The 14646-nt window shown below is 41.3% G+C and overlaps 1 protein-coding gene across 2 annotated transcripts in view; it reads left to right on the top strand.

Moving 5' to 3' along the window:
* atp2a2a (ATPase sarcoplasmic/endoplasmic reticulum Ca2+ transporting 2a) overlaps positions 1 to 14646 on the top strand; it is a 38068-nt gene that overhangs the window by 15673 nt on the left and 7749 nt on the right. For both annotated transcript variants that reach the window (XM_053625562.1, XM_053625563.1), the window contains exons 6-15: positions 8213 to 8293; positions 8506 to 8591; positions 8834 to 9298; positions 11454 to 11542; positions 11652 to 11754; positions 12282 to 12413; positions 12531 to 12650; positions 12826 to 13044; positions 13452 to 13787; positions 14104 to 14324. In XM_053625562.1, the coding sequence (XP_053481537.1) occupies positions 8213 to 8293; positions 8506 to 8591; positions 8834 to 9298; positions 11454 to 11542; positions 11652 to 11754; positions 12282 to 12413; positions 12531 to 12650; positions 12826 to 13044; positions 13452 to 13787; positions 14104 to 14324 (1852 nt within the window). The remainder of the gene's footprint in view (positions 1 to 8212; positions 8294 to 8505; positions 8592 to 8833; positions 9299 to 11453; positions 11543 to 11651; positions 11755 to 12281; positions 12414 to 12530; positions 12651 to 12825; positions 13045 to 13451; positions 13788 to 14103; positions 14325 to 14646) is intronic.

Genomic DNA, 14646 nt, shown 5'->3' on the forward strand with positions numbered 1-14646 from the left:
GTCAATCACTGATACAGATAACCACAGGTCAGAACGTTGTCAGCTTTGTCCTGATGACAGCCAGATTATCTTTGTGCTTGCAGAAATAATTTGCAGAAAAAAAAGAATGTCCATGAGTAGAGTAAAAATAGCAGAAATCAGTTTCAGTGTTCAGACTTGACATACAATCTGCTTTCACCCATAGTATTGGAGAGAAGATCTAATTTTACTGCCGGTTTTAATCATCTTCAACGATGTGAAGTTTTGTTTTCAGGCATCTGCACATTCGAAACCTGGTGAGAGATGTTTGGCTCTTGGATTTTCTTTCATTGTCATCCCCCTGTGGTCTTAAAATGTGCCAATTTATCCATCACGTCTTGAACACGTTCTTGCACAGCGTTGACAATTAGGTTGGTAAACACAGTGATAACGATGAACAGTGACAGTGAACTGTGCCCACATGTATTATTGACTTCAGAGGGAGGGAGGCTTTCACCTGGGGCTCTTGGCCGAATGTGGAGAGGATTTCATAACCTCACGTTTTTTTTTTTTTTCACCTTCTAGCTCGCTCAGGATGCAGTCTGGAAGGGATTGTAGAACTGTAAGAGAGTTGACCGTGAACAGAATTACAAACAGCACAATCCGTCCTGACCGTCGGCACCTAACAGGGTCGTGTGTGTTTTAGTGTACGTGTAAGTCTCGTCATCATGTAGCCTGCTAGGTGCATATTGGGTAGTAAATTATGCACAAACCTCATGCTCTCTTGTCATGTCTAGAAGGATTAGTAATATTTATACCACTGTACCACTGAGCTCTAAATTCTGATTGATCAGACGGTGTTGATTAATTTTCTATAACAGCAGGTCTGACCATATTTCCAGCAGCAAGGTTTATATTAATGCATTTGTTTTAAGAACAAGTTACACAGGGGATTCTCTGGCTGTGTTTAATATTGTTGCTATGGTGACGTCTTCTTTGATGTTTATTTTTGGAAGGAGTCTCCAGTCTCAGCACTTTGAAACCGTCAGAGGTAAAGCTGTAATATTATATTTTCTGAAATGGGAACAAGATTTTGGAACTAACTTGTTTTTACAGATGTTCCAGGTCTTTAAACATAACTAAAAGGATAAAAAAAAAATATATGATGTGTTCTTCTGTAATAATTCAAATTAGCGCTCTGATATAAGACTCCTAAAACACGTCGGGATGTGCTGCATTTGCAAGTAATCAACTTTGGGGTGGTAACGGTAGCTCCATCACTGATTATTTTTCCTATAGCAGCGCTCCCTGTTGTGTTTTATTTCATACACACAGAATCAGCCGTTAGAAATGAACACGCAAAGTGATTAACACACAATCGAATCGATTCTGTATACAGCCTTGTGTATTCATTTAATGATGTATAGTGGTTGTAAAGCACAAAATGGCCACAGCTGAGGATAACCCATCCTACACCTTTCGCTCCGTCTTCTCATCTTTCCAACTGATTCGAAAGGCGATATGTCATACAGCACAATATGATATGTAATGGAAATGTTATAAGCGTTTGATTCATGCCTTTTAGTAACAGCTGTTGAGAATAAGAGGAAATCCCCCTCACATCAAGCCGGGTGGGATGCACATTGTAGCCTGTGATTGATAACAGCACTGAGTTCTGCTCCTATTGTTGGCTCCCAGAGACATGACCGAAAAAGGAAACGCTCGGACGGTACCTCCTCTTGCTCCTCCTCCTGTCCCAGGCAGGCCAACAAGCCCAACCTACTGTCCTCAAGAGCGCTGAGATTCCAAACACGCCGGCCGGCATGCAGGATTGCTCCAGAGCTGGCAATCATCTCCCGCCACTGAGGAGGCTCGTGAAGAGGACCGGGGCTGCTGTCAGGTGTATTGTGCCCTCACGCTGTCAGCAAGGAACCGCAAATGGCTGCGCTGGAATGAGTGCACTCTGGGCGTTGATCGCTGACAGGAAAGGAACAGGTGCCTAATGCACACTTTACTGTTAGTTACAAGCATCAGAACGAGTATCTAAGCAGCGGATGTCTTCTTCTGTTCTTCTGATTCTAATCAGTCAGATCCATTAGTTTCGGTGGGTAAGAACATGACCCTATCGCGTGTATAGATGTGATCCTGAGCTGCACACTTCGGTATGGTGTGGATTTCTCTAAGGATGTAATGAAAGCGGTAAATTTGAGCTATGATAACATCACAGTTCAGTTTATTTAGATAACACCTTTTTTTGTATTGATAAGTATCACATGGCAGCTTTATATAATATATAACGTGAAATGAACCAGTGAGCAAAATGAGTGCCATCAAAAGAAGTCAAATGTATCCACGCGAACATGTAGAAACCCACGTATTCGTTTTTGTTGGCGTTTTTCTTATTCATTGTTTGTTCTGGGGTGGATTTGGGGGGAAATGCTGCAAAATTCCGATCATAGGTTACATAATTTTATCAGTGGAATAGACTGTAAGTGATGCACTCAAGATAAATAATAATAAGATCAAATGTTGAGTACAATATTTAGGTTTTTGCACCAGTGTACCTGCAAAACAGCACTCAAAAACTACACACGGTTTTTAGCGAACGTCTATAAACATGTTATTTTCCATGGAAAAATACAAAATTTGGAACAAAAAATTATTTTTTTTGCCCAATTTAAACCCCTTTATTATGTTGGAAAAAAAAAAGTTACAGCCATTATGTTATGAGTCAAAATGACTTCCACAGTTTAAATACACACAAAAACAGCAAAGAACAGCTTAAAACAGTAAACCTTTTATCAAGACATATTTGCGTATAAGTTCATGACCCTAAATGAGGAAAGTCCAAAAATTTCAAAGAGAAAAAGAGAGATTAACCAGTATTTCAGCCATCTCAAATGTGGAAATGGGTCAAATTGACCTATAACATAATAGGAGGGTTAAGCTACTTGTTGACACATGGCCTTTTGTTTCTCATTGAACAAGCTAGAAAACAGTCATAACTTTATGCTGCAAACTTAAGAAGTACGCTAGCATTTTGAATTCATTGGCCAACAATAATGAACTAATAATGAACTGAAGAACTCTGATGTTTGCTTCCAAATGATTTATATCATTAGCGCAAAGAAAAAAGTCTGATCTACGTTTGCTCATTATCAGTCATTGTAATCAGTGGGTAATTCTCTTCCGTTTCAGCTAGCTAAACTCACTTTTTCCTGCATGACATTACACTTGTTGACAATCCTTGCCGTTGACACTGGCCACCTTTTACCTACGCCCATGTGTTTCATAACTAGTTCTGCTGTAGATGTTTTGTCTCTCGAGCTTGAGTTCCTACTCATCGCTCTGCAGATGGTGGCAGTCATGTTTATTTAACCTCAGTGCTCACTCTCATTGTATAGAGGAAACCACTTAACAAGATCCGTGTAACTGCTTATTTAAAGCAAAGTGCTGGGAACTCTGTAAAAACTCCAAGCAGCTTATCACCGTCTTGTTCCGTCTTGTCACCTACACCGTGTTTTTTTTTTGTTATCGTGTACATGATTGATTTATATGGCAGGAGCTATAGATTTGCTTGGCCTTTTCTCCCACTCCTCTTTTCAGCACCTGTCTGTGACTCATGTGTTTAGTATTGTGCTAGTTCTGGGTATGCAGTGTGTCCTGTGTAGGTGTTCTAGAGGGCTCAACGCTCTCAAACTGCCCGGTCAAGCTGAGAGGAGGCGGATATACAAGTGGAGAGGGAGGATAAGCAGCTAAACAGCAAGCGGAGGAGAGAGGAGGACAAACCCGTACCTGCAGGCCACTCTGCAAATAACTGTGCCAGGCTAGGCTTTGAAGCTGCTACTGTAGCTTCTGAAAACTCTTGAAGTGCAAGATGTGTTAAAAAAAAAAATGCGTTTCACCACTGATGTATTCTGGGTCATGCTAATATTTATGCATATGGTTCTTCAGTAGATGATCAACGATTGGAGCAAAGGAACGCTTCAACAAATCATATGCTTTCTTATACCACAGCGCTGCTGAATTCTTGAATCTGACTGATCAGAAGGTGTCGATGAATTTTCCATAACAGCAGCTCTGACCGTAGTTTTGGCTGTAATTTAAACGGCTTATATTAACACATTTGCTCTATCTAATATGTTGTCTATAGTTGTTATTCTGTTTCTTTAGTAGCAACATCTTCACAGCAGACACTCCACATAATCTATATCTGGTAATAATAACCAGATTTTAATAAACCTTGCTATTTAACAAAGAAAAACATTTAAGGAAGGAGTCTCCAGTGTCAGTGTTTTGTAACAGTACATTATACACCAGGGGAAAGTCTTTAGGATAGAGGACTTTGCGCTGTCTGGTTTCTCTGTAACGTGACAACCTGCATGTTTATCTTAATAACTTTAAAAAAAAAAAAAAAAAAAAAAGAATACAGAGAGGCTGGGGAGGGAACGACTGTTTATAGCTGCTATAACATAAGTGATAAAGGAACTAACTTGATTCACATGACCGGTGTGATTGTATGCTGATAAGATTTTAAGTCTAAGCATTAAAGATTACAGTCAAATGCATCTCTGAATAACCAGAGTTTAATATTCAAATCAGTTCATAACACTTGCGTCAAACATTTAAGTTTTGCAGAGGTTATGGGTTATTTGTGTTATATAAGGAATGAACAACTTGGGGCATGCTGTTATAGGAAAATAATCAACAGTAGGATGGTGTGACGCGGTCCAACACGTGGCAGAGTTCCACCTTCATTATTTATTGTCAGTAATAGTGATAAAGTCTTTATTAATCACATATACATTACAGCACAGTGAAATTCTTTTCTTCACATACCTCAGCATGTTAGGAAGCTGGGGTCAGAGCACAGGGTCAGCCATGATACAGCACCCCTGGAGCAGAGAGGGTTAAGGGCCTTGCTCAAGTGCCCAACAGTGGCAGCTTGGCAGTGCTGGGGCTTGAACCCCTGACCTTCCGGTCAGTAACCCAGAGCCTTAACCGCTATGAAGCTATGACAGCTGTACACAGTCGTTCTTTGAGGAGACTCCTTTCATAAATGCTAAATAAACGTCACCATATCAGTGGTTATACATTTTTCTTTGTTAAATAACAGCATGTTTTTAAATAAATAAATAAATAGATAGATAAATAAATAATATCCGCTTATTATTAGTACCATGTTCATCAATGTGACCTTTTACACCATGTGTTGTTGACGCATGTACGAATTTTCATGTTCACTTGCTCAAGTTCTATTTCTGCCCCTCATCATCAGCTAGAAACCGTATACAATACAAAACTAATGTGTAGACTACAGCCATAAATTAAATCAGTGCATGGCTGTGTGATATATTTCAGCCTGTAGACATGCTACAGCAGCACTCTCTCATCATTCATTTTAGAACTTTGACAAACTGCCTCTGGGCATAAATCTTACCAGAATAATGATTTATTTGGTCATATACAATAGTGATGCATGTACATAAGTATGTAATAATCTAGCAGTTGACAGACACTTGGTATCAATTCAAAAGCCTGTAACCTGAGCTGTGTTGCCTTTTGTGTAATAAGGTGTAAAACATCAGACTAAAAACCTCTCTCGGACCTCCTTGTGGTTTGAGTGATCAGATTTGTTTTAAATCTGATTTTTTGTGGGGGCATTTACATATACATTACTATTAAATAATCTGTCTCTGGATATATGAAAATCCTGTGTAGACAGGATCTTTGTCTATTTCTGAGATTGTTTTTTTCCAAGCAAAACCCAATATATATTAAATGTAAATAGAGCCCTGAGGTGTTGCTGTGTAATGGCACCTGACTGATGCTCATTGCATTGAAAAAGCAGCATGATATTCCCTTTGAGGTGGTTATAAAACATTCAGGACCTTTGACATTGTGTAATTAAATGAACAGGACTGTAGCTGCTGGCTGAGCTGTCCACCATGATGTACGTGCAGTATAACAAGTCCATAAATCTTTTACAAGACAGACGTCTCTGCAGGTACAGCACCATGGGAGCAACGTCTTGTGGTTTAGTTTCATTCAAACTTCTAGTCTTTAAATCATGTCCACAAACGAAGGAAGCTGTTGAACAGCATGTCCACTTCACACCCCGTCTGACCTCCGCGATGCGCTCATCCTTATTTGCTCGCTGAAATGGAATCGCTTTGCCTGCAAACAATGCCGGCTGACCTTCAGTGAAGTCTGGCACCCTTCATTCAGTACATTGTTCCTCATTTAGCAAGCTGAAACAAGTGCCTGAGCAGCATTAAGTCTTTCTGAGAAGAGAGCTGCCAGACTGGTACTCCGGTGCCCTCGCCCCTGCAGCTCTGGCCGATACGTAACGCGGCCCGTGTGTAAATCCGCTACGCTAAGATCAGGTTGCACGCGCCTACATTCTGGCCAGCGCCAAGACCACGAGGCAGCCATTGTTGTTGTCCATCATTTGTCACATCACGGTATTCAGCAGTAGCCTCAATGGAATGGTGCCGATTGACATAATGTTAAGCAGTAAACAGGTTGATGTATATCTCAGCAACATCACAAGATTTATGTATGTGTAATTTTTTTTAATCAAATATGTGGCTGGATTTCCTTTAAGAAGCCAATACAGTTGAACCCTAGACGTGCGGACAACAGTGTTATTGAATTACATTACACATTCTCCATGTTTGCTGCTTATTTGTATAATGGTTAAGTTTTGGGTGCAGAGAGCTGTTCCAGCTTCCAGTTCCAGTTTCACCCCCGGTTGTTTGATTGACAGCCGAACGCTCTGACCTCTTGCAGCTCTTCCTGTTGCAGGCAGCTGTTCTCGTGCGTCCACATTTAAACCTGATCGGTGGTGCATCAGGGAACAGATCAAAATAGTTTTCCCATGTTTGGCCCGGTGCATTGTTGCTCCCATGCTATTTTCTTCTCTCCTGCTCAAGGGCACGGGGAATGCGCGTGAGATTATGGGACTGTTGTTTTTTTTTTTTGTCTGGAAAAGGGAATCTTCTCCAGTCATATCTTTGTCTTGGATCTTGTCCTTAATTCTTTTGCAACTGCTTGGGTTGTGGAAAGAATTCATGCATAAAAGAGTAATTCATAGATAAGTTATGACACTTTGGAAGGAGATGATCTTTACTTGGAGTGCGTTTTTACATGGACTGATTACGCCAACATTTTGAAATCAACAAAATGACACAATAGATATTCTGTTCATTATATACCGACTTCCGTCCAAAAGTTATGTCCGGGTTTAAGCAGGGAAAGTTCCCGGTCAGAAGTCACTGACTCTAAATACTGCCTATAACTCATTTGCTACTGCAGATACCAATGACGAACTCGGGTCCAAGGGTTATGGCTTCTTCTGTAGGTCACATGATGCAGGATGTACATGATGAGACCTCATCCCATCTGGAGGAGAGCATGGTAGAACATTGTTCCAAAATCTCCTCAGAATATCAGATCGGTTGTGTCATGGTTTGTGTGGAAATGACATCGGTACTGGACTGTTTTAAACATTGAGTAGGGTTTCAACTTTTTTTGAAGGGGAGACAGGAAATGTGGATACTTCATGTCCTGAGATATGACAGCGATGTGTCTTTAAGAGAAATGAATGCATTATATAGAAATGCCAAAGCAATTGAGACAGCATTTGAATCTGAGGAGACTGTATTCTCTTGGTGTGTATTATTACATGCTCAATCAGTCAGTTTGCATTTGCAAAATGAAGCACATGTTGGACTAAAAAAGTCCATTTCTTTAAAAGGCCGCATAGAGCAATATAATTCTTGAAAGTGCCAAAATATTGGCAAATAATAGCGTTATACCAAAATATTAAGGAGACAGTTTGTTATAGGTAGAATGTTGTGCTTGAGGAGAAGTGCTAGCACTGTTTGCCTAATTTCTGAACAAATAGGATTAAATATTAAAGGCTCATGGTTGGGAGACAGCGGTCAAGGTTTTCTGTTTTTCTATTCTGTATTTAGTAATGGGTCAAGGACATGACCTACTACCAACCCACCAACCTACCAAGCTATTTATTATATTTTGGTGTTGTCTCATGAAGGGTTTTGAACCATTCCACCATCAAATGTTAAAAAAAAATACAAACAATAAAGTGAGTGTCCTGGTTTAACAAGTATCTAAAAGGTTTTAGTCTTTGAGTCTTTACATGAATTTTAAAGTATTGTCACACACACACACACACAATCTGATTTTTGACCTATTTGTCCCTCTTTTTTCTTTTTTTGCATCTGTCCAGTGGGAGACAAAGTGCCTGCAGACATCCGTCTCTGTTCCATCAAGTCCACCACACTGAGAGTGGACCAATCCATCCTCACGGGTAACAAACGGCTAAATATACACTTATAAACAAACACAGCAATCAGAGCACTTAATAGGAATGATGTGTGCATGTTAGCATGATTGTGTGTATGTGCTTATTGCGTATATGTGTATATGGAATATGAATTATTATCATTATATATTCCTCTATATACTTATACTTTCTATACTACATAGGCACTTTCTATCTTTGTCTGTCTGTGTGTACAGGCGAGTCTGTCTCCATCATTAAACACACTGACCCTGTTCCCGACCCTCGAGCTGTCAATCAGGACAAGAAGAACATGCTGTTCTCTGTGAGTGCCATCACACAACGGCTGTGCTGACCTTTCGGCTAGTTATCAGTGCAGCCCTGTCACTTCTTTGTATTACTTTTGTTAAATGGCTATACAGGAAAAAAAAAAGAAAAAGAAAACACTCTGGCTGATCTTACTAACTGAGCATTTTTGGAGTAAAAAAAAAAAGAACAAGCACGAAGGAATACATGCTTCTGAAAACAGTTTTGTGTAACTCGTTCGATTTTTTTTTTTTCATGTAGGGTACTAACATCGCAGCGGGTAAAGCAGTGGGCGTGGTGGTGGCCACGGGTGTGAACACAGAGATCGGCAAGATCCGTGACGAGATGGCGTCCACGGAGCAGGAGAGGACGCCGCTGCAGCAGAAGCTGGATGAGTTCGGTGAGCAGCTCTCCAAAGTCATCTCGCTCATCTGCATCGCCGTGTGGATCATCAACATCGGCCACTTCAACGACCCGGTGCACGGCGGCTCATGGATTCGCGGCGCCGTCTACTACTTCAAAATCGCTGTGGCTTTGGCTGTGGCTGCAATCCCTGAGGGTCTGCCTGCTGTCATCACTACCTGCCTGGCGCTGGGCACACGCCGTATGGCCAAGAAAAACGCCATTGTGCGCTCACTGCCCTCTGTGGAGACACTGGGGTGCACTTCGGTAATCTGCTCGGATAAGACTGGCACCCTCACCACCAACCAGATGTCTGTGTGCAGGGTGAGTGTGTGTCTGTCTGTGTGTGTCAATACTGATTAATGAGCATTAAAATTATGCCTTGCGTTGTCTTCTTTCATCAGATTAATCTTGTTCAGATTCTGGACTATTCAGGTACATGTTAGTGTCCTGAAAAAAGACCAGATACAACAAATAATGACTGTAGTCTTAGGATGTGTTTGGTTTCATGTTGTTATAGGAAAATAATCAGTGACCAAGTGGTGTGATGCAACCCGAAGCGAAGTGAAGTTTCAAAGTGGATTATTTTCCCATAACAGCATGTCTCGAAGCGTTTTATTCCTACCACATTATTACCACAGCAATGGAACGTCATACGTTTTATCCATTTACAGATACATGTAATGTTGTGGAATGTTCGCAAAACACAAATCACTTCTGTGTTAAACAGTCACTCCCCCACCAGCCTCTCCTTTTTTCTCTCTTTGAATTTAATAGGACAAAAAAATAAAAAGACGCAGCTTGTTCTTGTTACCAAGAAAATAAATATCCCTCAGTTCTAAATATTTTCCCGTGGCGGAAAACTTAAAAAAAAAAATTAGGCATTAATAGCCAGTTATGGTGTGGCGTATTAACAATTACTGCTGGCACTATTGTCAGAGCTGCTGTTATAGAAAATTATTCAGTACCTTCTGACCAATCAGAATCAAGAATTCAACACCACTGTGGTATAAATACATATAAGGTCAGAAACTCTTTTGATAACAAGTTTAAGGCCTTTCTGTTATGTGATGTGCTGTAGTTCATAACTGAGCCATTTGAATCCGATATGCTGTTCATCTTCTACCGCAAGCAGCCAGAGATCTGCGCTCTCTCTGAGTGTACATCCTGCAGCACTGTTTGGTGTTCTCCCACTCTCTGGCCCGGGAGCTCTGCTCCTCTTCCTGTGGAGATGTAGGTTGGCAGAAACACAAGTCTCAGATCAGTAGAAGGAATGTACAGACTAAAGAACACTTGGACTAAGAGCTACGACTCTGAGAACAGTTCGAGAGACAGCAGTCGCAGGAAGAGCTGCGGGTCTCGACTGTAAAATCTGATGGGCATCTGCAGGAATGGTTTTATTCCAAACCAGGAAGACTGTTTAACATGTCCAATTACGTATTTATTTCTATAAAAAGGGCTGTGATTACTGTAGTTCAACCAGAACATCTCTGAATGGCTCAGATTCGCTATTCATACTGCACTGTATTGTGGTGATTTCCTCTCCATCACTGCAGTCTACCATATAAGCCAAAGATTTCAAAAGTTATTTTAAAACCTATTAAACCAGTTCTCCGAACCTGTCTAGAGCCCGTCGACATGGGACTGTTTCCCAGAAAAATTACAAAAATGAACCTCTTCATTCTAAGACATGTGCGGAGCGTGCCCCAATTAAACACACGATGGTTTTAATGTGTGTGAGAGATGACAGCTGGGGTTTTGAGATCTGGGAAAGACATCCCGTGAAAAGCAATGTGAATGTGATGAAAATACAAGCTATCCCTTTCCTAGTATGAGAAAGATAAAGGATTGGAATATGATTTATAGCACTTCACCATACAGATGAATTAAAAGCAGCTTTATAAACATCACTGATTCATTCTAAGGAAGTAAATCCTGAAAGGAGTTAATACAGAAATTGCACACATGGGTATTCAGACCTCAGACGTACTGGAACTACAGACTACTCAGACTAAACAGTTGTGTGTGAGATGTGTGAAGGGTGGAGTTAGTCCTGTCCTAAACCCAGCTATGTCAGTTATGCACAATTTTGAGCTTGGACTCCAAGTCTTCTATGGTGTCATCTTATATATACTATAGCCCATCACCCATCACCCATTTCCATTCAATGCCCGCTGTAGCCTCAGATTCCTGTTTCTGGCTGACAGGAGTGGAACATGACGTGGCTGTTGTAGCCCATCCACTTGAAGGTTCAGCGTGTTGTGAGTTCTGAGATGCTTTTCTGCTCACCACTTTTGTAAAGAGTAGTTATTTGTTTATGGTAGCTTTCCTCTCAGTTCCTGTTAAGTCTGGCCATTCTCCTCTGACCTCTCTCATCGACACTGCGCTCCCGCCTGCAGAACTGTCCCTCACTGGATGTTTTTTGTTTTTCACACCATTCATTTCTTCTTTGTAGCTTTAACAAGACTTTGTTTTCTAGATGTTCATCTTGGACAAAGCAGATAGTGAGAGCTGCGCTCTGACTGAGTTCACCATCTCTGGATCAACCTATGCACCTGAAGGAGAAGTGTGAGTGTCTCATTACCTCATATCTCAGTTCAACTTAGTACTTTTATTATAAAATATTTCCTGCTTGTGAGCTGTCTGAAGAAGCTCCTGCTGTCGTGTCTCATTGCAGATATGTGGATAACCGACTAGTCAAGTGCTCTGCCTATGATGGTCTAGTGGAGATGGCCACTATCTGTGCTCTGTGTAATGACTCCTCTCTGGACTTCAACGAGGTAGCACCACACACACACACACAAACACACACACACACACACACACACACATGTGTACCTGACAACACACACTCATATTTACAGCTGAAATATCCATGACTTTGTGTTAAAGGTGTGGTTTGTAATATTAAAAAATGTTTAATAACAATATTTTCAAATATATTTTAAAGTGATCTGATATGTTGATATGCAGTCGTTGTTTTTATGGTTAGTTTTATTCATTTAATACTTCTGTTGACATATTTCTGGCCCAGAAACTAGTTCCACCAGAAGCATATATGTGGGAATATGGGATCATATGAAAGCCTGATCAGTTTAACTGTTGTTGGTTGGGGCTGGAAAACTCAATATTCAATCAATCAATATGTCAATATTTTCCCTTCATTTGCAGTTCACCTCTGACGCAGCGGAGGGGGAAAAATTACAAATCGCTCCTTTAATTTGGCAGTCATTTTTCAGTGACGTGAATGACTGAACAGAGATTTTTGACTTGTTTGTAAAGCTAAAATATCAGGGTGTGTCTGTAGGCTAAAGGTGTGTATGAGAAGGTTGGAGAGGCCACAGAGACTGCTCTGACCTGCCTGGTGGAGAAGATGAACGTGTTTGATACAGATGTCAGGAGCCTGTCCAAGATCGAGAAAGCCAATGCCTGCAACTCAGTAAATATCTACAGTTCAATTCAAATAAATTATAAACACCACAATATTGGACGGATTTAACACGTGTTAAGGCTCAGTGGCATAAGATGCATGTGTGTGGGTGTTTGTGTGTCTCAGGTGATTAAGCAGCTAATGAAGAAGGAGTTCACGCTGGAGTTTTCTCGGGACAGAAAGTCAATGTCTGTGTATTGCACCCCCAGCAAGGGCAAGTCCACCACCAGCAAGATGTTTGTCAAGGTGACTAAATATGAGCCATGCCAGATGTGAAGAGGATTAATGCCTTCAGAATAGAGGATTAATGTCTGTTAAGTTGCGTTTTTTAGAGGTGTAGTTAGAGCACGGCATTTATCTCTTAACCTGCCTCCTCCATCATGAATTAAACAGGACATTAACGCTAAATCCCTGTTTGCAGGGAGCCCCAGAGGGAGTGATTGACAGGTGTTCGTATGTACGTGTGGGAGCCACCCGTGTGCCCATGAATCAGGGCATTAAGGATAAGATCATGTCTGTGATCCGGGACTACGGCACTGGACGGGACACGCTGCGCTGTCTGGCACTGGCCACCCGGGACAACCCGCTCAGGAAGGACGAGATGGTTCTGTCTGACACGGCACGCTTCGCTGAGTATGAGGTACTGCTTAGCGCCCTCATATCAGCCTCTCTAGAGTTTTACTTTAAACCTTTACACTGTACTTGCTGTATACTATTTGCTTACCTATTTTATTAAAGGTGCAGCTTTTATATTATACTATATTATATTATGCATACGCTATAATATTCATGGAATATCAAAAAAATACCTTCATAAATGATTTGCAGTGTTGCCATGCAGTGAGTTGAGATGATGAGTTTCTTCGCTTCAGGTTTCAGCTCACATTTATTCCTGTCCAGAAATAAGCTCACCCCTTTCTTCTTCTTCTGTTTTTGGTTTTGTTTACAGGAAGTCTTTAATATTATTACATTATACTATGGACATTCAATGAAAGCTTTCCTAGTGACTTGAGATAAAGAGTTCCTCTCCTGTTCTGTTGTGTGCAGTCTGAGCTGACGTTTGTGGGCTGCGTGGGCATGCTGGATCCTCCCAGGACCGAGGTGTCTGCCTCCATCAAGCTGTGTCGTCAAGCCGGTATCCGGGTCATCATGATCACAGGTGACAACAAAGGCACGGCTGTGGCCATCTGCAGGCGCATCGGCATCTTCTCTGAGGACGATGATGTAACCCACTTGGCCTTCACGGGCCGTGAGTTTGATGATCTTTCCCCCCAATTGCAGCGCGAGGCTGTCATGACTGCACGCTGCTTCGCCCGTGTCGAGCCTTCTCACAAATCTAAGATAGTGGAGTTCCTCCAGGCCTTCGATGAAATCACTGCAATGGTAAGAGCATCAAAACCAAACCTGCGCTATTATGTAGATGTGGAATATTCTAGAGCTGGGTGGTACTGGTTTGATCGATTCAGCTGTAAAGTTCGAATTAGTTTGGAGTCAACAATCCAGTTCTTAGGTATTATAATAACATAGTTGGCATGTATTTGTTTGTCATCTCAATTACAGATTCATGCCATTAATGTACTTTGGAGTAATTACCGAAAAATAATAATATATATGACTTCATTTTAATTAGTCGATTACAACTACTGTACAAACTAAAACTGTTCATTATCGGTGACTGTCACGATCACTTCCTGCACAGACGGGAGATGGGGTGAACGATGCCCCTGCTCTGAAAAAGGCAGAGATTGGCATCGCCATGGGCTCTGGCACTGCCGTGGCCAAGACAGCCTCGGAAATGGTCCTTGCCGACGACAACTTCGCCACCATCGTAGCCGCCGTTGAAGAAGGTCGAGCCATTTACAACAACATGAAGCAGTTCATCCGCTACCTCATCTCCTCCAACGTGGGGGAGGTCGTCTGGTCAGTCAGTTTATCACTTGAGATTTTTTTTTGTTTATTAGAAATCTGTATGTGATGTGAAGTACCAGTCTCACTGGACCTTTTGCTTGCTGGTTTTCTCTCTGGGGTTTGGAAAAAATTAGGCGATAATAGCCAGTCATGGTGTGACAACATTAGTTAAGAAAATAGAAAGGTAAAAGTCTACTTCTGTTTGTATAGAAAGTGCACCATCTTGTATTCTACTGCTTTATGCTTCCTAGGTGATCAGATTTGTGGGTTGACCTAGATGAACTTGAGGCGAAATGAACCACTATTGGAAGTAACTGCTGATTACTGCATTATA

Source organism: Ictalurus furcatus, chromosome 5 (genome assembly GCF_023375685.1).
Source record: "Ictalurus furcatus strain D&B chromosome 5, Billie_1.0, whole genome shotgun sequence".
NCBI lineage: Eukaryota > Metazoa > Chordata > Actinopteri > Siluriformes > Ictaluridae > Ictalurus > Ictalurus furcatus.